This window comes from Naegleria gruberi (genome assembly GCF_000004985.1).
Source record: "Naegleria gruberi genomic scaffold NAEGRscaffold_48, whole genome shotgun sequence".
Lineage (NCBI taxonomy): Eukaryota > Heterolobosea > Eutetramitea > Acrasida > Naegleriidae > Naegleria > Naegleria gruberi.
Window position 1 is genome coordinate 197,908 of NW_003163279.1, and position 21,264 is coordinate 219,171.

The 21,264-nt window shown below is 35.0% G+C and overlaps 11 protein-coding genes and 1 non-coding gene across 12 annotated transcripts in view; 6 read left to right on the forward strand and 6 right to left on the reverse strand.

The window, feature by feature from the left end:
• Positions 1-89: 89 nt before the first annotated feature.
• Positions 90-1,657, forward strand: NAEGRDRAFT_81006 (uncharacterized protein; the record flags this gene model as incomplete). Its single annotated transcript, XM_002673144.1, has 2 exons — positions 90-1,071; positions 1,113-1,657. The coding sequence occupies 2 exons, from the start codon at positions 90-92 to the stop codon at positions 1,655-1,657; spliced, it is 1,527 nt and encodes a 508-aa protein (XP_002673190.1).
• A 127-nt stretch (positions 1,658-1,784) lies between these two features.
• On the reverse strand, positions 1,785-1,857 carry NAEGRDRAFT_t534. Its single transcript has one exon. It is a non-coding gene; the product is annotated as a tRNA-Lys (tRNA).
• A 551-nt stretch (positions 1,858-2,408) lies between these two features.
• Positions 2,409-3,038, forward strand: NAEGRDRAFT_59045 (uncharacterized protein). The gene has a single exon (XM_002673145.1). It carries the CDS (start codon positions 2,467-2,469, stop codon positions 3,025-3,027), a length of 561 nt encoding a protein of 186 aa, XP_002673191.1. The 5' UTR covers positions 2,409-2,466; the 3' UTR covers positions 3,028-3,038.
• Positions 3,039-3,234: 196 nt separating this feature from the next.
• NAEGRDRAFT_71702 (uncharacterized protein) lies at positions 3,235-5,322 on the forward strand (the record flags this gene model as incomplete). Its single annotated transcript, XM_002673146.1, has 1 exon — positions 3,235-5,322. One exon carries the CDS (start codon positions 3,235-3,237, stop codon positions 5,320-5,322), a length of 2,088 nt encoding a protein of 695 aa, XP_002673192.1.
• A 45-nt stretch (positions 5,323-5,367) lies between these two features.
• NAEGRDRAFT_71703 (uncharacterized protein) lies at positions 5,368-6,852 on the reverse strand (the record flags this gene model as incomplete). Its single annotated transcript, XM_002673221.1, has 1 exon — positions 5,368-6,852. The coding sequence occupies one exon, from the start codon at positions 6,850-6,852 to the stop codon at positions 5,368-5,370; it is 1,485 nt and encodes a 494-aa protein (XP_002673267.1).
• A 501-nt stretch (positions 6,853-7,353) lies between these two features.
• NAEGRDRAFT_71704 (uncharacterized protein) lies at positions 7,354-9,234 on the forward strand (the record flags this gene model as incomplete). The annotated part of the gene is made up of 1 exon (XM_002673147.1): positions 7,354-9,234. The coding sequence occupies one exon, from the start codon at positions 7,354-7,356 to the stop codon at positions 9,232-9,234; it is 1,881 nt and encodes a 626-aa protein (XP_002673193.1).
• A 165-nt stretch (positions 9,235-9,399) lies between these two features.
• Positions 9,400-12,629, forward strand: NAEGRDRAFT_81008 (coatomer protein complex, subunit beta 1-like protein; the record flags this gene model as incomplete). Its single annotated transcript, XM_002673148.1, has 2 exons — positions 9,400-9,734; positions 9,897-12,629. 2 exons carry the CDS (start codon positions 9,400-9,402, stop codon positions 12,604-12,606), a joined length of 3,045 nt encoding a protein of 1,014 aa, XP_002673194.1. The 3' UTR covers positions 12,607-12,629.
• Positions 12,630-12,703: 74 nt separating this feature from the next.
• NAEGRDRAFT_81009 (rabGTPase-activating protein) lies at positions 12,704-14,940 on the reverse strand (the record flags this gene model as incomplete). Its single annotated transcript, XM_002673222.1, has 2 exons — positions 12,704-13,118; positions 13,169-14,940. The coding sequence occupies 2 exons, from the start codon at positions 14,938-14,940 to the stop codon at positions 12,722-12,724; spliced, it is 2,169 nt and encodes a 722-aa protein (XP_002673268.1). The 3' UTR covers positions 12,704-12,721.
• Positions 14,941-15,754: 814 nt separating this feature from the next.
• On the reverse strand, positions 15,755-17,914 carry NAEGRDRAFT_71707 (uncharacterized protein; the record flags this gene model as incomplete). The annotated part of the gene is made up of 1 exon (XM_002673223.1): positions 15,755-17,914. The coding sequence occupies one exon, from the start codon at positions 17,912-17,914 to the stop codon at positions 15,755-15,757; it is 2,160 nt and encodes a 719-aa protein (XP_002673269.1).
• A 538-nt stretch (positions 17,915-18,452) lies between these two features.
• Positions 18,453-19,716, forward strand: NAEGRDRAFT_81010 (cinnamyl-alcohol dehydrogenase-like protein; the record flags this gene model as incomplete). Its single annotated transcript, XM_002673149.1, has 1 exon — positions 18,453-19,716. One exon carries the CDS (start codon positions 18,453-18,455, stop codon positions 19,644-19,646), a length of 1,194 nt encoding a protein of 397 aa, XP_002673195.1. The 3' UTR covers positions 19,647-19,716.
• Positions 19,717-19,779: 63 nt separating this feature from the next.
• On the reverse strand, positions 19,780-20,367 carry NAEGRDRAFT_51761 (ras family small GTPase; the record flags this gene model as incomplete). The annotated part of the gene is made up of 1 exon (XM_002673224.1): positions 19,780-20,367. One exon carries the CDS (start codon positions 20,365-20,367, stop codon positions 19,780-19,782), a length of 588 nt encoding a protein of 195 aa, XP_002673270.1.
• Positions 20,368-20,612: 245 nt separating this feature from the next.
• The window catches only part of NAEGRDRAFT_71710 (uncharacterized protein), a gene marked incomplete at both ends in the record, with an annotated part of 2,558 nt that continues 1,906 nt past the window's right edge, over positions 20,613-21,264 (reverse strand). The window contains 2 exons of the mRNA XM_002673225.1: positions 20,613-20,792; positions 20,837-21,132. Coding sequence (XP_002673271.1) covers positions 20,613-20,792; positions 20,837-21,132 — 476 coding nt within the window. The remainder of the gene's footprint in view (positions 20,793-20,836; positions 21,133-21,264) is intronic.

A 21,264-nucleotide genomic window follows, 5' to 3' on the forward strand; every position in this document is an offset into this window, starting at 1 on the left:
TTTAGGTGGATCTTATTGAGATTTGTTGTTCAAGAGATTTAAAGGAACTAAACAACATGAATTTGTTTTTTGTAAAATCAAAAAAAAAAATGTTAGAAAATAAGAAGAGGAAATTGCTGCTCGATCAATTTTCTTCACAATACCTCAGGCCGAGCAAGTATTTGCTAATGTATCGTAATAATGACCTCGAGGAGGAATCAGAAGACCAAGCGAATAATAAACATGCCATTTACGAAAATAATGATGACAATAATGGTAGCAATGATGAAGCAACAATTAAAAGAATGGAATTGAATGATGAAAGAATGGATTCCGCATCATCATCTGCATCAGAAGAAAGAGTAGGAGCAGTAGGAGCAACAACACTGGAAAATAGATCCAGCAATAGAAAATCAATTATGGAAATTGGAAATGATTGTTTCTTTGAAATTTTAGGCTTTTTGGAATTATACGAATTTCGTTCTTGCATTTTGGTGAGTAAAACTTGGGCCCGATTGATTATTCCATTCTTTATGGATTTGGCAATGGAAATTTATGAAAATGATGAACATTTAGATAGTTTGAGAAAGTTTGGACAGGAGAATGATGATTTAATATTGAAGGATGGTTTATATACTGAAGGTGCCACTTGGAAACCATTTACTTGTTATAATGATGATCAGATTGGGGATTTTAGTGTAAGCTATGGACATTGTTCAGATGACGATGATGTTATTGAGCTTGATGAGTGTGAATTTCACAGAAAATTGATTCCTTTTGGTAGTCCACTTTGTAAAGGAACCGTTAAGGAACAATTTGAATTGGTTCAAGACAAAATAGATTCAGAATCTTATAGAATTCTTATTGAGAAACAACTTGGAATACCAGAAAAGGAACAGGACACTTATGAATTTAATCCTTTTGTAATATTTGATGAAATAGAGCGTGAAAAGGGTATGATCGAGCCATATCTTCATGAAATTCAAGAAGCAAAATGTAGAGATAATGATGACGATAACTTTAATGTTTTCTCTGAAGAGCATGTTCCTTACGCAATCAGAGCTGGAATAACACGATGTACAAAACGTGCAGGTTTGTATTTGAATCATTTTCTTTTCTGAGCTTTCTAATAGGAATATTATTCCACGAACCGTCTGCTATTGAGGATGCTTTTTACCAACTGAAAAGATTCATTTATTTACTGATTAAGGATGCCTATGAAAGTAAATTCCCAAACAAGACACAAGATTTGCAATTTACAGAAACATATGAAGACTACTCACTCCACTGTTTCGAATATGAAGATGATTTTTTAAACAGTGATCTTATGGAAGATAGAGACCTAAAGTTGAACTCACAGGACATTCTAGAATCATTTACAAAACTAACAGGTAAGACATTCTTTTTTGCAGATGCCCGATTGGAAGCTGCTTTATATGCAGGAAATCCTGAAGCAGAACCAATCGAACAAGGTAGTGATGAAGATTTGGAATATTTTGGATATTCTTTATACGAATCTGATATGAATGAGTTTCCAATTGTTGATCTGGATGATTCTTCCCCCAATGACGAACAACAGGCCACCGAAGAAGAATCTCTTCAATATCACCTTAGAAGAATGCTCAGAGAGCAATCATACGAATGTATTCTAAACTATTTCGAATCCACATCAGACTAAAAACGTGATCCATTCATTAAAACACACTGGATGCCTTTGTTTGTTTAACTCAACAGATAAAAAGTAAGAAATGAAAAACTTGACCAACCTGCTAATAGATCTACTATTAACCTTGATTAAAAGGAAACGCCCACCGTGGGGGTCGAACCCACGACCACAAGGTTAAGAGCCTTGCGCTCTACCGACTGAGCTAGACGGGCTACACATTCACTAAAACTGTCAAATATTATTATTTTTATGGTCAGTCAACTTTACCAATTACAAATTTTACCAGTTTATTGTTCACTGTTGTATTAATTTGACCAAAACCCTTGTTTGGAACCTCATCATTTTTATCTCTTAATACTTTCATGTTCTTTAAACTATTCATTGTATTTACACTTTACAAAACATGAAAACAATCTCTTTCCAATTTTCATCTATGGAAATCTACCGAACCCCACAAAAGCCTTTTACTGCTGTCTCACTTCATGTAAAATTTCATTAATAATATCGTTTCGGCCTTATAAAGCATTCAAATGGTGGGTGTATTCCAAATCAAGCATCAAAAGATTGAAGGGTTAGTACTCGTTTGGTAAATTACGATGAAAGAAAAAGCTAGATAAGTTTTTCTTTTGATTTAACATGAACCAACCAGCTAGAGATTGTGGTGGTATCATGAATAGTGATATCCACTTGTATTTTCATGCTCATTTCGTATAATTGGTTTTTTCACAAGTTTCTCCAACATTCGCGAATCAGACACCCTCAAAAAAAACAACCACAAACACTAACTTGCTAATATTCAACACTAGTCTGTTGACAACAACATGGTCGCTTCAAATAATAGTAGTAACAATCATCTAGATTCTCCTGGCTCATCAACTCCTTTCAATAAACATTTATCACAACCAGAAACCACATCATCATCCCTATCGACTTCCTCATCCTCTCTCAACACACCATCCAATGCACAACCACCACGAGAATCGATTGATTTGAATCACATGCCAACATCAGCCAGCACCAAAAAAGGAGGAAACAATCAATTACTTGTTGGCTCCACTTCAACAGCACCCCAAAGAGAATCAGAAGTTTCAAAAGAGGAAGAAGCAAGCACAGAGGAAAAGACATGTTTAGATATGTACATGCAATCACCCTGCTCTGGCATTTGGATGTATGATATAGGTGATAAGTTGGATAAGATTCATCCAATTCTTTCAATTCCATTCTATGTAGTATGTTGTCCATTTTCAATGCCATGCATCTTTTTGAGTGGTTGTTTAATGGCATCAGATGGTTCTTCAGAGGATGACGATGTGGACACAGCAACACCATATGCATTGAAGAAGAAAAAGGAAGAAAATTCAAAAGAAGGAAAAGTTCAATAAAATGATTTTTCAAAAAAATATTTCTAATTGAATTCATTTCACATTTCAGAAAGCTCTGTATCAAATTTAACATTCATACCTTACTCAAATTCCCGCCAAATTTCGTTCGAGCTCTCACTCGAATTGAAAAACAAAACACAAAAAAATTAGCCTACGAACTTGTGCAGCAAGCCTTTTGCAAAATGAAAGAAGAAAAAGACAAAAAATATGAATCACCATCATCATCATGGTAATAGCACGGCTCATCGTCATAAAAAGAGAACGACCACGACTACAAATACCGATATGTTTCAAGGAAGGAATTTTATATTGAAGAGTAATAGTGTTCGGAAGGCTTGTTCGAGTAGTGATGGTCATGATGGTAAATGTGTTGTTGAGGAAACAAGATCCTATTTTAATAGTAGGAAGGAAAGATTGGAAGCTTTGATTGTTCCTGCTGCTTCGCCTTCCAGTCCTGAGATTATCTTTAATGTATTGGCACCTAAATTAATGAATAAGGAGCCTCAGGAGGCATCGACATCATGCTTCTCTCACTTTCCAATAGAAACTCTGAAAGAATCTGAATTCAAGTTTGTCACTCCAAAGAGTAGAGAGAATGCAACTACAGCGTGCCCAACAAACAGTGCAGGAGGTGTTTCGTCTACCATTGGAGACATTATTACTCCCTCACTCTTTGAAGCAATTTATGATGATACCATTACACCAAATACCAATATCACAAAAAGCTCTAGGAAATCAGAAATAGCACAGCCAAACTCTAGCCCAGAAATTTCACTTGGTTCTCTGCCAAGTGATATTCTATCCTCGCCAGAGAATATTGTATCCTCTCCCCCATTGTTTGCAAGTAGAGTTTCATCAGACACCAATAGCAGCTCGAGTTCATCCTCGCCAACAGCCTCACCCAAAAAGAAGAAGGTCAAGCTTAATGATAAATCCTTTGAGATGGCAGATTTTAATCTGGTGAGTCAAGAGAGTAAAGTGGGTTCTGAGAAATCCATTGTTGGAAACTTTGACATTCAATCCCATTCAAGAGTTTTTGCATTCGAGTTTAGGTTAAATGACTTGAGTTGTGAAATTGAAGAGATTGTTTGTGTTGAATTACTAAAGAATGGAATTGATTTCCAAGAGACTGGTATCAGATTCCATGCCTCTATCATTCAAAAAGCAGATGTGGATGGAAATGGAAAGTCCTATCTAACAGATGCAGTAACTAACCTTTCGAGATTAATTTACTCTAATAACTTTTTCAATGTTGATCAATCACCAAAGATTGTAACAAGAAGTCATGGCAAGAAGATGGACATGTTGTTGGATACATTACAGAATATTATAATTGGTGACACGTTTGATTCCTACTCCTTCCTGAATAATCTCTATCACTTACTTTCTGAACAAACCATTTATCTGTATGAATCTTTCAAAGATAATATTAAACCTCTTTGTAATGAGCAGGAAATTCTGAACTACTTTTCAATTTCTGCCAACTCATCAAATTGGATGTGTCAAACATGCTCTTCCAATAATTCTACTGTATGCTCGCTAGTCGAGTGCTCTACCACTTCCTTGCTTTTTCAGAGAATGTTTCAAGTTATTGAGAAGAAAAGAAATGCCACTCAAAATACTGACCAACAACAATTAGACGATTCTGTAATTTCCATTAATATTGATTACGAAGAAGTACTCAATGCCATCAAAACACCTCCAAATGATTTCACACCAAAATCAAAAAACAATTCAACAAGATCAGGAAAAAAGTTTTCAAAAATTAAGATTTCTCCTCGTGGGATAATATCTGCATCCAACACAAACAACAGCAACTCTAAGGATGCTAAAAAGTCCTTACAATTGGCAATAAGGAACTCTCCTAAAAAATCTAAAACTATTGCAACTAAGCCCACAATAGAAAAGGAAAATACTGAGATTCCTATTGTTCAACCAGTTGAATGTCCAAAAATTCAATTTGTTCTTCCTCAAAGAACAAGTCAAACAGCTTCACCTAAAACCGTATCTTCTGCCAAGCTTACTATCCTCAAGAAGAACAATCCACCTATAATAGAATGGACTGATCAGAAAGTTGAAGAATTGTTAACGCCTAAAACAGTTGCAATCTTACATTTTTTCAGTACGTGTCGGCAAAAAAACCTTGATTCATTCTTTAAATCACCCAAGAGTTCAATGATATTGCAAATGAGACCTTTCCTTTCAATTAAGGATTTGGTGAACAAATTTTCAGAGCATCCTTGTTTGGGATTAACAAATCTCGCACAGTTTTGTAAGACAACATTTGGACTCTAATATTCTTGAAATGTTTTATTAAGGATTATTGTTTATTACATTGGATTATTTATGATCCTTTTCATTTTGTACTGCCAATTTAATGGAATCTGTTTCTATTGGTGCATGTGCATCAGATACACGTTGGGATAATCTCTTAGTATCGACGCCGTACTGAACTACTGGCTCTGGGGTTGTTGGTGTGGTAGCCAAATTAATATTTACTTTTGGAAGTGCATCCATTACAAAATGAGTACTTGAATCCAATGAGTATCCATGAAGTTTATCCAATCTCACAAATGGATCATGAGGTCTCTGACTCTCATCCACAGTTTGAACATTGGATCCATTGGCAAGTGACAGTTGGGCTCTACTAGTCATTTCTCTCATTGTTTGTAATCTTGCCTCCTCATATCTTTTACTCATTCTGTATCTATAATAAAAGTATCCACTCGATAATAAAATTGCCAATAGAATAATCAAGCTCAAAATAACAGCAGTCACCACAATAGCTGTATCAGCACTTGCAGAAGTCAAAGATTTTGAATTGACAGGTTTGACATTGAAAGAGAATTGACATCTGTCCAAAATCTGATCATTCAATGAACAATTAAGTGCTGTTACTTGAACGTACAGAGTTTTGATTGAGTTTGAATTGGTAGTAAATGTGAGTGTTGACCTACTATCCTTAAGAATCAGCGTCTGATCTGATGACCAAACCAGATCCTCTTGAGTTGACAATTTCACATTAATTAATGAGACACGTCCAGTAGCATACGGTGAAACTGTCACAGTGTACGATACCTTTGCATCCAATTCATTCACATCAATAACTCTACTTGAACAAACCTCACAAACATACTTCTCAGTCAACCCACTCGGAATATCCACACTTTGCATACCCAAAAGTAATCGATCATAAACTCTCCACGTCTCTTCCAATGTAAACTTTGTAATAGCCAATGTATATTGCAATGATTTTTCTTTTTTCCTAATAATATACTTGTACTGATTCAACTTGGTATTTTCGGTAAATCTCATCTCTGATATCTGAATAGAACCTGATGGTTTTGATGATTGGAAAAGATCAATTTCACCATCAAATTTTGCAGGATCTGCTTCAAAAGCCGATGGATCTGATAAAAAGGCAGTATATGAATTTACATTCAGATACATGAGAGAGAAGGAAATGTTTTGGAGATAGGTGCTTGGACTGACAGCATACGAAACAGTAACTTTAAAAGTTCCGAAAGTTGGAGTATCATTGGGAAGGGTATAGAATGTAGAGTTTGATGGGATGGTGATGGTGTCACAGTGAATTGGAGAACAGGTTAGGATGAGTGATAAATAAATGCAAGTCAAGAGGAGTATTGTTCGATTGTTGGTGAAAGTGGAAGAAAGTTGATTATTGTGGTGGGAAATTGATGTGCTAAAAGGAAAGTATGATGTTTCTATTTTGCAATGCTTTGTCCATGCAGTTAGTGAACCGAATGGCATTTTGTTTTGTTGGAAAGTAGAAGAATCCTTTCTACTACTTTCATAGTTTGACATTTTTTTCAACTTGTGAAGGCGATACCATTCAAACGCTGTCGCTCATTCAATTTCCTTATCTCCATTTATTGCGATAAACACGATACCCGATAACTATTCTAGATATTGAATTCAAAAATTATTCGAAACCTACATTTTGATTGAATATCCAAAAAATTGACAAAAATCAGAAATATAAACATTTAAAAAGAGGAACCTTGAATGAGGATTTGAACCTCAAGTCTGGCTATTTTTCTCTTTGCCATGCTTGTCCAAATTAAGCTTTCCAAAGTCACCTCTTCCTGGTAATCAAAGAATTTTGGCGCCAATCAAAATTTCGATCAAACGCGCAAACTTCAAAATTTTGGTTTTTATTAAAATGAAAAAAATCCTTTTTACAAAATGTAAGCTTCAAGTCTAATACATGTAAATTCGGAATTGTTTGAAAAGAAATCCATGTTGATGATATTTGAAAAGTCATTCCGAAAATCTTGATGAGTTTGCTCTTCCACTTTAAAAAAAATGCGCCAAAATCTTGAGAGGGGAAAATCTTTAATGTCTGTTAGAAAATTCCGAGAGTCGAGGATCACAATGATGATGATCGGAATGTTATTGTTGATGGTAGTGGTAGGGTTGATGGGGTTGGTGAGTGCGGATAATGCTGGGGAAAAGAAGGAAAGAAAAAATGTGTGGATATTTACTCAACCATTGTTTTATGACCAGTTTAAGCCTTTGGTTGATCACTTGGTGAATGAGGATAAGTCTGTTGTTACTGTGTTGACACCTTACGATGCTTCGGATGCCTTTGAGCAATTTTTAACAAAGAGAAGGGCTGGTGAAGAAGCCAAGTTTAACCTTGTCAAATGTCCAATTGATACCAGAATTCCAACAAATTTCTACTCATCAATTATTGAGCCTGCCAACAAGAAGCAAACTTACTATGAATATGCCACTCATTTGAAACATCAATGGATTGATACATATTTTGGAAAATCATTCTACAAGTGTGGATCTAGCCAATTAGAAAAGTCCAAGGTTGATGTAGTTGTTACTGATTGTCATGCATTTGGTGCTATGGATTTTGCAAGCAGTTTCTCAAAGCCTCTTGTCATTTTGTGTCCAACTCTTGCTGGTCTTTCAACTATTCAACCAGTATCTCACCAAACTGGAAAGGAATTGTTCGAACCTAGATTCAATCCATTCAATCAAGTATCCTATCTCAAACTCTTTAATCAAATGATTCAATTAGATAAGACTTCATCATATGCTACTACTATGGATCTTGTAACAAGAGGTCAATTCTTGAAGCAAAACTCTACCGACTTTATCAGATCTATGAATGAAGAGAATTTGGTTGGACAATTCTTGAATATCGTTTCCAATATGTTCTCACAAACTCAATACCAAGCATTTTGGCTTTATGAACTCTTTTTAAACAATAGAAGATCAGAATATCTTCCAATGAGAATTGCTGATGATACTAGCATTCTTGACATTGTCAAAACTGCTCATGTGTTCTACACTTCTGTTAGTGGTGTTACCGAAGATAGCTCTCTTAGAATTCCATCAAATGCTCATTTAATTCCTCCACTTTTGATCAAACAAACCAAGTGGATCAATGTTGCTGAGAAGAGATTGTCAGAAGTCAAGACATTGGAGAAGAAGATGGAAAACAGAAATGTTATTCTTGTCAATTTAAGAGATTCATTCAAATTACTTCCACTATTTCTCAATAATTTGGAAACCATTGCTACCAAGCATAATCATCTTGTTATTATTAATAAGAATGGTCTTAGCCAGGAAATCATCTCCAAATACCCATCCTTCGTGTTTTCTGATTTAAGAGCTGAGGAAAGAAACAGAATTCTCAAATCGTCCAGTATTAGATTCGTCATTACAAGTGGAGATTTATTATCGACCAGTGAGGTGATTGCTCATGGAAAGCCTGTTTTGATGGTTCCATCCACTACTGAAGGATTTGCTGTTTCATTACAATTGAGTGGAAACTTGAAAATAGGACATGTTCTCATTCCATCATTTACTAACGAAAAGGTTATCCAAGATGTTATGTCTAACTTCTTAAAGAATACTGAGCTTTATTCACAAGTTAAGATTACCAAACAATATTCCGACCTCTTCTCAGAAGGATCCAACATGTCTGTAAATATTCTCTCATCTTACATTCTTTCATTGGCTTCCAATAAGAACGTGCTCTCACCTTCATATAGCTTTGATACAAAGGCTGCATTGATTGTTGATACTTCAATTGTTGCTATTTGTATCCTTCTCACCCTTCTCATCATTATCTACATCAATATCAAAATTATGCTCAGAATTATTTCTCTTCTTTGCTTGTGCTGTGTAAAGTCCACTAACAAACCTAAGAAGGAAAAGACTGAATAAAAGAAATTTTTCCCTCAACTCGCTTACATACAATGCATCTCTAAAATCAATTTCGAACAGAAATTTAGCCCTTAATCCACGTGTACTGTACACTTGCCACCTCATAAGATAGTATTCTCCCTTAAAAAAATTAAATTTATTAAAAAATTTTAGTATTAAAAAAAAATGGCTACAAGCTCTGCTCATCTCAACCAAGAGAAGTATTGCACCCAACTCATCAACTTTGAGACCAAGCCAAGTATTACCAAGAAACAACTCAAGGAAACTTTGGAAGCCAGTCCTCAAAATGTTACCGATGATGAAAAGATAGAAGCCATGAAGACTCTCTTGATGATGCAATTGAACGGAGAAGATTTCTCCCACTTGCTCATGACCATCATTCAATATGTTTTGCCAAATCAAAACAAGATGATGAAGAAGTTGGCCTACTATTATTTGGAAACTATGAATAGAAGAGAACCAGGTAGTGGTAAGATGATTTCGTACCTCTTGATGTGCTGGTATGTTTGTTGTTAGTGATTATTGTTGTTTTAACAAGATTTTCTTCTCCTTGTTACTATGATTATTGCTAATTTATTATCCTAATAATATTATTATCCTTGTTGTATAATCTTCTTCACAACACATCTCATATTGATACTTTTATTGTATACAATTAATAGCTCCCACATTAGAAACGATCTCCTTCATCCAAACGAATATGTCAGAGGTTTTGCTCTTCGTTTCTTGTCTCGTGTTCGTGAACCAGAAATGTTAGAACCTCTCATCACTCCAATCCTTCAAAACTTGGAGCACAGAACATCCTACGTCCGTAGATGTGCAGTTACAACCATCTTTTCTATTTACAGCAATTCTGATGAAACTAATGGTGAAAGTCTTATTCCTGATGCTCCAGAGTTGATGGAAGAATTCTTAAAGACTGAAACTGAAATCTCTGCTATGAGACATGCTTTCATCATGCTCTTCCACTGCGATCAAGAAAGAGCTGTAAGATACTTGAGAGACATTATGAATACTGTCAGTCAACAAGGAGACATTTTCCAATTGGCTATTTTGAATCTCTTGAAGCAAATGTGTAAACAATACCCAAGTGAAAAGGCTATTTATCTCAGAGTTATTAGTAGCTTGTTGGAATCCAAGTCAAATTCTGTTGTTTATCAATGCTGTTGTACATTAGTTTCCCTTTCTTCCTCACCAATTTCTATCAAGTATGCTGCCACAAACTTTATCAAGCTTTTGCAAAATCACTCTGATAGCAATGTCAAGTTGATTTGTCTCGAAAGATTGACTGAATTGAAGACCAAGTTTGGTGTTGATGTTATGCAACAAGAACAAATTGTTCTCGACTTGCTTCGTACTCTTTCTTCATCAACTTCTGTCAATTTGGATAATGACATTAGAAGAAAGATTTTAGAACTCGCTATGGAATTGATTTCTCCATACACTGTTGAGGCTGTTGTTAATGCTTTGAGACGTGAATTGCAAAAGTCCAGATCTGAAACTGTCGAATATGAAAAGCAATCTGAACAAGAATATCGTAGACATGTTATGCGTACCATTCACATTTGTGTCAGAAAGTTCCCAGACCAAACCAACGCCTCTGTTCTTACTCTCATTGGTTCTGATCAATATTTGAGTGATGCTTGTGGTGTTGAATGTGCCATGCTTGTTCGTGAAGTTATTGAAATTTCTTCCAATGAATTCCGTGCTAAGGTTATTGAAAAGTTGTGTGAACATTTTGCTACTATTAACAATGCCAGAACCTTCCGTATTGTTTTATGGATTTTGGGTGATTATTGCGATAGTGCTGAACAAATTCAACAAACCTTCCAAACTGTTAAGGTTGAATTGACTGAATTAATTCAAAATGTTGATGAATTGGCTATTGACAAGCCAGAAGAAAATGATGATACCATCAGCGATGCTGGTAGTTTGAGATCTTCGAAGACTACTAGATCTACTGCTACCACTTCTGCCATTGGTAAGGACGGTACCTATGTTACTCAATTTGCTGATACTCTCACCAGCACTGAAGCCAACAACAATGCAGTTGCTTCTACCTCTTTGAAGGGATTGATTGAGGAAAGAAACTTTTACTTGGTTTCTGTTGTTGCCAACACTCTCACCAAGTTGGCTCTCAAGTTCAAGCAAATTAACACTAACAAGAAGGAAGTTAACAAGATGATTGCTGAGGTTATGAATATTTTGGCTGTTCTTATTCGTATTGGTTTGAGCTCATCTGGTGCCTCATCCAAGAATACTGAAGCTGCTAAGGGCGTTGCTGAATTGGCTCACAAAGGAATCAAGATGGACAAGGACACCCTTGAAAGAATCAATTTGTGCTTGAAAATTTTGGCTTCCAAGTCTGATGATGAACTCTCATTGCTTGATATTAACGACAATCGTGGTGCTTTCACTCGTATTCTTGAAGAAGAAAAGACTAGAGAAGCTGCTGAACGTGAAGGGCTCAAATCCAAGAAGGAATTGCAACAAATTCAATGTGACTCCCTCATTCATGTACCTCAATTGAAGGGAAGATCTATTGATGCTATTGACTTTGAAGATGATCCAGCTGATATTTCTAGAGCCACCTCTAACTTGTCTGCCTCTATGGCTTCCGATCACGAAAAGCTCATGACCAGATTGAGCCGTGTTACTCAACTTACTGGTTTCTCTGATCCAGTTTATGCTGAGGCTCAAGTTGTTACTCACCAATTTGATATCATGTTGGACATTTTGGTTGTTAACACCACTAACCAAACCTTCCAAAACTTGACACTTGAAATGAGTACTGTTGGTGATTTGAAGCTCTGTGAACGTCCACAAACTTACACTCTCGCTCCAGGTGCAAGACAACACATTACAGCCAACATTAAGGTTTCTTCCACTGAAAATGGTATCATCTTTGGTAATATTGTTTATGACACTCCAAAGGGTGAATCTTTCTGTATTATTCTTAATGATATCCATATCAACATTATGGATTATATCTTCCCAGCCATCTGTAATGATATTCAATTCCGTGCTATGTGGTTCGAATTTGAATGGGAAAATAAGATTACTATCAAATCTTTCACTACCGATGTTTCCCTTAGAGATTATCTTACACTGATCAAGGATGTTACTAAGACTAACTGTCTCACACCTGAAAGTGCTCTTGATGGTGATTGTGAGTTCTTGTCTGCCAATCTCTATGCTAAGAGCAGCTTTGGTGAAGATGCTTTGGCTAACGTTTCTTTAGAAAAGTTACCAGAAGGCAATATTGAAGGTGTTGTCAGAATTCGTAGTAAGACTCAAGGAATTGCGTTGTCATTAGGTAATATTATTGCTGATCAAACTAAGATGTTTGACGCAAAGAAGTTGAAGAAATAAACTAATCTTTGAGTTTCTCAGATAAGTTCCTCTCCAAATTTTTGTGATCAATAACAATCAAGCTTAATACATTTGAACTATGGTCACGAAATCATTTAGAGGTTAATAAATTAATTTATGTAAGATTCTTTTTGAATATAGCTGCATCATCTTCTCTACTGTCCAGCAAACCTAGTAGGTTTGAAATTTTGGCGAATATTGATGAAACTGAAAATGATCTACCACTTCTCGGTGTGGAAGGGCTGCTAGAGAGTTGTGTGAGCTTTTTGAGATTTTCTCGTGATTGTTGAGCAGCTTTCTTTTCCTCTGCATTCAACTCTTGTTCCTCATATTTGAGTGTGAGATTCTCCATCAGTCTGGAAGTGAGTCTAACACTGAATGAATATTTGAGAATTATATCAATATCCACATGCTCTGCAGTGTTATAGAGTTTTGTTGTTACTTCAGTCGCATTGGCACCTATAATTTCCTTCTTACTTAATTTCATGAGACCAGCCATCAATCTTACCAACCTGTTAAAATTTGAACAATTAATTATCTCAGTTCAATGAAATAAACTTACATTTTCCAACCTTCATTGAGGAAAATAGACCATATACGTTGCGAAGATGCAAAAGAGAATCTATTCGTACACAGTGTCATCAATATAGAACTGGCATACATTTCTGGAAGAATGTAATTCTCTTCTAGATGTTTGTGAATATCTGGAAGTCTCAACTTGATCAATTCTGACACCATGAACATAATCAACCTCAAACGTGGCAACCCCTCTGCAAAAATATCTTTCAATCCATGTTTTCCATTATTCATTATCTGAACAAAGAACCAAAAAGTGTCCTCCTCATCCTCCAGATTCATCAGTGCAAAACCACAAATAAAAGCCATTCCTTGACAATATCCTGTCTGCTTATCAAAGTGGCAATAGGCTTTCAAAATTCTAATAAGAGACATTTGACCTGGTCCATCCTTCTCACTGAAAAACTCGTACTGTGGATAAGTTCTGTGAACATCTTTTAAAATTTTGTGAACATCGTCTTCCAGAATATCATCGTGCATTGTCAATTTTTTGTACAGACCAGGATACTTGTTAGAAAGCTCCTCAGACCCTACCATTCTCTTCCAAATAGTTTTGAGCGATTCCTTTGTTGGAATTCCTTCTCTGATTAATTTTCTGAATTGATTTGGATTTTTTGTTACATATTCCTTATAGTTGGATGCTATTGATTCGAATAAATGAATTCTCTTACTATCGTGCTTGGATTCAAATATTATTGAGCTATATATTTTTGGTTGACTTGCATTGGTATTGCTAATCTCATTAACTGAAGGATAGTAATTAACAGCCTCATTCACTTTGAGTACAGATCCATTGCTACTCACTAAAATACCATCAGTATCAGAGGATTTTACAGACAAAATATCTGAGCCCTTTAAATCTGATGATGAGTCTTCAAAATATCCATCTTTGACGTTTGAAATAATACCATCATCATCATCAATATCACTCGAATATGTTGAGGTATCGTTTTCTATTTCACTATCATCGAAAATTTCTACATTATGCACAGGAGTTTCGGTTGATGAGGTTGTAGATGATGTTAATGCATGAAAATTGGTATTTACAACAATTCTTCTCGATATTCTTCGTTCTCTAACTTTAATAATTGATTCAGCGTCCAATTTTTCACTTGAATTTGCTTGAACTTGTTCCTCCTCAACTTGTTTTACATTCTCTTCCGGTTCTACTATTGATACAGATTTTTCAATGTTTAATTCCGGTTGATTTTCATGTCTTGTTAATAATACCTCTTCATCGTGATGTTTATCCTCCTCCTCCTCCGATGATGCATTCCCTAAATCCATTACTTGCTCTTCTGTTGCAATTACTAACACATTGCTATTAGTATCAACAATAGTTATTGATTTTTCTCCATTAGAATCTTCATCACAAGTAACAACCGATTCTGATTGCACAGTACTCGTACTATTATTATTATTACTACACACAATCTTATCCACAACAATCGTACTATCACAATTATTATTATTATTAGTATTACAATCTATAACTTGTTCTTCTCCTCCGATCGATAATTCTTCTTTACCATCATCAACAACATGACGATGATCCGATACGTTATTCATGATCATCATCTGCATCACGTTGATCTTCTCATCTTTAGTTTCATTCATTTTCTTGTTGATTATTTCCTGTTGTTGATGCTGTTGATGATTATAATTTATCAACAATATCGATGGTGATCCTTCTTCATCACCCGTCGTGGAACACGGCAGTGGAGGTTTTTCTGTCATGATTGTTTGATTTGGATCCATTTTTTTGTAAAAGATTTTATTGGCGGGATTAGGAGTTGAGGAGTTATGTGATCAGATATAGTCCAGAATTATTATTGTCCATATGAGCTATTTTGTTTCATCACTGTTTTATCTTCATTTGATATTATTCAAGATTCAACTAGTAACCAGATTGTTCAATTCAGAGAAAAGATTCATTCAATAATTTAGTTCAATGTCAAATATGTTCAATATAGCCTTCTGATTTTTTACAATGCTTAATAAGGATATGACTATTTCGAAATTTTTCAATCAGGAATGGACAAGATATAATTTTGTTGTTTGAATATTTAAGGCCACAAGCCATAACAGAGTGATAAACGTTAGAATAAGTGGTTCCTATGATCACCTTTGTCATATTAATCATAAAAACAATGTCTTACACAGGAGGAGCATCTTATGAACAAATGGGAGAAGCAGCTGATCTTCGCGATTCCCATGAAAAAGGAAGTGAGGAGAGAATTGAATTGAATAAAATTGTTCACTGTAGGGAATATGAAGATGAATATGAACCACCAGGTGTATTTAGTGAAAAGGCGGAAGAAGTCCTTGAAAATTTAAGAGATGAGTCATCCAGGTAAAATAAATCTGTGAGTTTCACTCCATCAACATTCTTCTGATTCGTCTACTTTTGAAATTCAATTTATTTCATTTATTCAAGACTTTTGCATTCGGAATTTCAAGTTAAAGAATAAATGATATGAATTGAATTTCATGAAGTGAAATATTCCAATAATTTGATGTAGGACAATAGTGGATCTATAGAGGTACGCTTCATGATGGTTATGTCTTAATCTCATTGTAAATGTTTTTGATATTTGGACACAGATTCCCATTGTCTATAATTGGAAGTTTCTTGCAATCTTTTAAAAGTGTCCAACATGTTCAAAACCAGGTCAAATCCAACAACTTGCCATAACTTGTCAAATTCAATTTGTGATTTTTCTAGTGCTTGTTCTTTCAAATTGTAAAATTCCTTCTTACAACTCGAAGGAAGATTAACTTCAAATTTCGAATAACTCTTAATGAAAGTCTGATCAATTTCTTCCAATTCCTTCACAGAAACAAACTTTTGTCCCTTCAATTTCATCAGCATCGAATATAATTCAATATTTTCCAAACTAAACTCTTTGGAACTATATTCTTTCAACAAGTTGAACAAATCTTCATTTTGTAAAACAACTTCCAATTCATCATTATTCTTCATTGGTTTCTTTCCATATTTCACCTTCTTATAAATCTCAATCATGACCGTATTTCCTCCAGTGATGAGCACCATCGAGAGACAAATAATTGTGTTAAATAGTCCTCCAATCGAATCCCTTCCTTCAAATCCACCAATTATCGTATTTCCAAGAAGAATAATAATGATTACAATGATAATGAATGTTAATGAGAGGATATCGAGACGAACATAGAGTGGATCGTCAAAGAATAGGAAATGGAATAGTCCAAGAGTTTTAATTCTCTTTGAATTTGAGATCATATCCAATATTACAAATAAAAGTCCTAGAATTGCACCCACTAGGATAAACAATCCAAAAACAAAGGATCTGAATATGTCAGATGCCACTTTTAGTTCATTGAAAAACATGAATAGTCCCATGAGATTAAATAGCAAAGCTAGTAGAAATGTTAAAAGTACCGAAATAAGAATGCCACTTTTTTCTGAGGCCAATATTTTCATTAATCGTTCTCGTTTCGGATATTTTGTAATGAGAGAATATAAATTTCTCAAATAGTAGAATCTGACAACTGTTGCTGAATAGATAAAGACACCCCAAATTAACACAAATGTTGAAATATTGTAAACGACACAAACACATAGCCGAGAAAGATCAGTAAATGTCAACATCAGAATAAAAATGAGAATTGGAGTGTAGGGAAGTGCAATTCTTCTTCTAAGTGATGGTTTTTTAAACAATCCAAATCCAAACAATAAAGCAAAGTATCCAAATATGATGAGAAATTGAGGAATTTTCCAATAGTCCTCCACTGGGTTATAGTTTTCTCCAACACATGCTGAGCTTTTACACATGTAACATGATGAGGAGAGAAGCAAATTATTGAGAGAGCTCGTATTGAAATTGGTGGTTCCAATCTCAGAAAAAGGAGCTGATAACAAAAGTAAAGGAAGTTTGCTGTTTACAAGTGTCCAATTTCCTGAAAGAGATGATTTGGAAGTGATTCTCTCAATAATAGAAACATCTATTTCAGAAAAATTAGAATAACCTGTCAATAATCTAATGAATTGTGCATCTGACTCGTCAGGTAGATTGTCACATGAAGCCGTCTTCTCAACATGAAACAAATCAGTTTCACTCTCTATAGAAACCGTTCTATTCGTATAAACCTCATACGGAATCAGTGGAATTGGCAAAAAATTCCCACTTTCCATCTTTTTCAAAGAACCAAATCCATTATTCCTATTATAAAATCTAACAAAGAAAGAAAAGGCATATGGTTCCATAAGGACAGCATCATACCTTTCCAAAAAGTAATTTCTATCAAGACAGATATCAAATGAAGGATAAATGTTGTAAATGGTGCTTGATGAGTTGGAGAGAGGGGGAAATTCAGATGCTTGAATGGAAACATTGAAATAGTTAAAGGTGGAAGTTAAATATTGGGTGTGAAAAGTGGTGGCACCAATCGAGATTGGATTTGTTTTTAGCCAATTCATCACCAATTGTCTATTCACATCATGATTGGGGGAGGTGACATGTTGATTTTCTATAAAGTCAACCAATTTACTTCCATTCTTCTTGAAAATGAAGAGTGTAAGAAAGGTTTTCACACCAATAATTTCATCGAATGAATTGACTTTTGAAAGATGTTGTTTCGAATACAAAAGTTCCAATGGAATATTGGAAAAGGCATGAGCAAGATGTTGCATTGAAAAGCTCATGATTGCCACAAAGATGACGAGAAGGAGAAGAGAGAGGGAGCTTTTCATGTTTTTTTTATTATTTCTTGTCAATTTACCCGGTAATGTGAAATGTCTAGTGAAATAGTTGAGAGCTATTATCCCTTAATCTGACATGGACGAAACAAGGATCCTGTCCAATCTTTTACCCTTGCTTCTTGCCATATAAACAACATTCTTGCTTTTAATCAAAAATTGACACAATTTGAAGGACATACTCTCGTGAGTCTTCATCATGCATTGACATTATTCAAATCTGTGCAATTGAAAGCAGAAGAGATAGGCAAAGTGTTTATCGATAATTGTTTCAGTAACCAAATGGAATGTGCTTTGTAGCTGAAATTTCAAATTTCCAATCTTTACAGTTTCTAAGTTCTTTTGTAAACTAAATTGGTGAAATGAAATTGGACTAGTGAACACTGCACAATTCTTCTATAAGGACGTACCTTTAATTTTAATCTTCGTCCGCGGACTTGCAAAATCCCTATTTTCTATTTCTAATAACTTTCTCAAAATTTCTTCAAAAACTTCCAAATTTTCCATTTTTCAAAAAAATTCAAAAAAAAAAATGTCAACACAATCAATTCCCAACAGCAACAATATCAAAGTCTGCGTTACAGGTGCCACCGGATTTATTGCCTCTCACATTGTCTATCAGCTCCTTCTGAAGGGCTATACTGTACATGGCACTGTTAGATCGTTACCAAAGGGACAAGAGGAATTGATGAGTGCCCTCTTGAAATTTGATCAATTCTCGGAGGATGGACAGAAGAAATTGAGTGAAGAGATGATGAAGGAGAGATTGATTTGTTTTGAAGGTGATTTGTTGAAGGAGGGATGTTTTGAGAAGGCAATTGAGGGATGTCGATTTGTGCAACATACTGCTAGTCCGTATAAGATTGATGTGAAGGATCCACAGACTGATTTGGTTGATCCTGCATTGAAGGGAACTTTGAATGTTGTGAATGAATGTATAAAATTGAGAAAAACACAATCGAATGAGGATTCGAATAGATTGCAAAGAATTATACTGACCTCGTCGATTGCTGCTATTGTGGATACTGCATTGCCGGATAAGGTTTATACAGAGGAGGATTGGAATGAATTATCTGGTTTGGATAAGAATCCATATTTCTATTCGAAAGTTGTTGCTGAAAAAGCTGCTTGGAAGGTGTTGAGACAAGCTGAATTGGAACATGGAAATGAATTTTTGGAATTGGCTGTCATTAATCCTAGTGCAGTAGTTGGTAGACCAATTTTTGAGAAACAAGTCAATCAAAGTCATGAATCAATCCAAAAAATAGCCAATGGTGAATTTCCAGCCATTTTCAACTTGGCATTTGTTTTTGTGGATGTCAAAGATGTTGCTACAGCCCACGTTGCTGCAATGGAACATGAAATTGATAATAGAAGCAGATTTCTTCCATCAAAAGGTGAAAGATTCATTGCTGCAGGAGATGAAACTACAAACATGAAACAAATGTGTGACCTGTTTAGAGAATTATTCCCTAATCCTCCAAATACATGGATTAAGAATGTTCCAAGTTTTTCAATGGAAGGTGGTTTTGGAAATGCAGTGGCCAAGTTTGCAGGATTATTCCAACCAAAGGGAGTTCGTCAACTTGTCAATAGTTCTGTTGGAAAGCCAACCTATTTCTCAAATAAGAAGATTAGAGAAACATTTGGAATGACATTTATGGATGCTAAAACTCAAATCAAAATTTCGACAGAGCATTTACTCAAATTAGGATTAATCAAATAATAATTAATTCATTTCAACTAATTTATATATATATATATATTGTATAAATAAATAATTTATTATGCTATTTGAAATTAAAGAATTATGATACAGTTACTGGTATTTCTCTGCTGGTACACAGGTAAAATTGAATTTACATGATACAACACTTCCTTTGCTTTTTAACAGAAGTTGTGGAGCTCTTTTTCTTTTCTATAGATTTCTTTCTAAGCATTGAATTAGTTTCTCTAATAATTTCTTCGAAACATTCATTAATGTTCTGACCTGTTTTGGCTGATGTTTCGAAAAAGTGTTTAATCTGTAATGATTCTGCAAGATTTTTGCCTTGTGTGTTAGAGACTTGTCTTTCAGATGTCAAATCACACTTATTTCCAACCAGTACGAATGGAATTGTTTCAGTATTCTTTGCTCTCTTTACTTGTTCGACGAATATTCTAATCTCATCCAAACTTTTTCTGTTGGTAACATCATAAACAAGAATGAAACCATCACGTTGTCTCATGTAGACATCTCTGAGTGAGTAGAATTCCTCCTGACCAGCTGTATCAAGAATATCGACAAAGAATGTTTCTCCATCAACAATTTCTTCTTTCATGTATGAATCTTCAATTGTTGGATCGTAGAATTGTTCCGTGTTGAATTTGTTTTCAATGTGTCTGATGGTAATACTTGATTTACCTGTGGCACCTCCTCCAACAATTGCAATACTTAATTCTGGCATCTTTTAAGGGTTATTAATGTTTTGTAGATATTTGTTTTTGTTGTGAATTTACATTGCAGGTAATTCCTTAGTGGGGAATTTATATTAAGCATGATGAAGGATGTTGATATTATTAGAGAGTGATGAAGAACCTCTCCCGAGAATGTTCTTATCGTGTTCTTGATGTGTTCTTGGGAATAAGCAAAGACAGTAAAATTGATGTTCCTTAATATTCTTAATGAAATGGGAACTTGCCTAGTTGTGGTTTATTGGTGCAAGACTCTTGGCTTGAATCGAACCATGAGTGGAGTTGATGGTTCAACAGCTATGGCATGTCTTTCAATGATTGGTGTTCGTTGCATTTCATCGGATAGGCTCATTTCATAATTCCATACCAAGTTGGCAGCATAATCAATCATTTGAGATTCAGCGAGTTTGTATCCAATCTATAATATCATTGTAAATTAAACTTCAAGTTTCAATAACTTACACATCTACGACCACCAATAAAGAATGGTACAAATTCAAATCTATTATTCAAAGAATTATCCTCTTTGATTCTCTTGTTGTACTCGGTAAATCTGTCAGGACGAAATTCATCAGCATCTTCTCCCCAAATCTTCTTGTCATAATTATTCAAACCGTGGAATGTTAAAACTTGAAGGTTCTTTGGAAGGAGAATACCATCTTCCAAAACTATATCTTTTACAGTTTTTCTCAAATTTGCTGGGACTGGATTTTCCTTGGAGAGCAATAGTAACGTAGAAGATGCAGAATAGGCACGGTCTTTTTGTGTTATTTTTAACGTTCCTTGGCCGTACCTTGACCGCACCTCTTTTGTGTGTCTATTTTTATTTCTTTTTGTGTTTCTTCCATCTCAACCTAGAAACGAGAAAAGACACAAAAAAAGGAACGGAA

Coding starts and splice junctions, on each gene's coding strand:
- NAEGRDRAFT_59045 (XM_002673145.1), top strand. CDS start 2,467: ATGGTCGCTTCAAATAATAGTAGTAACAATCATCTAGATTCTCCTGGC.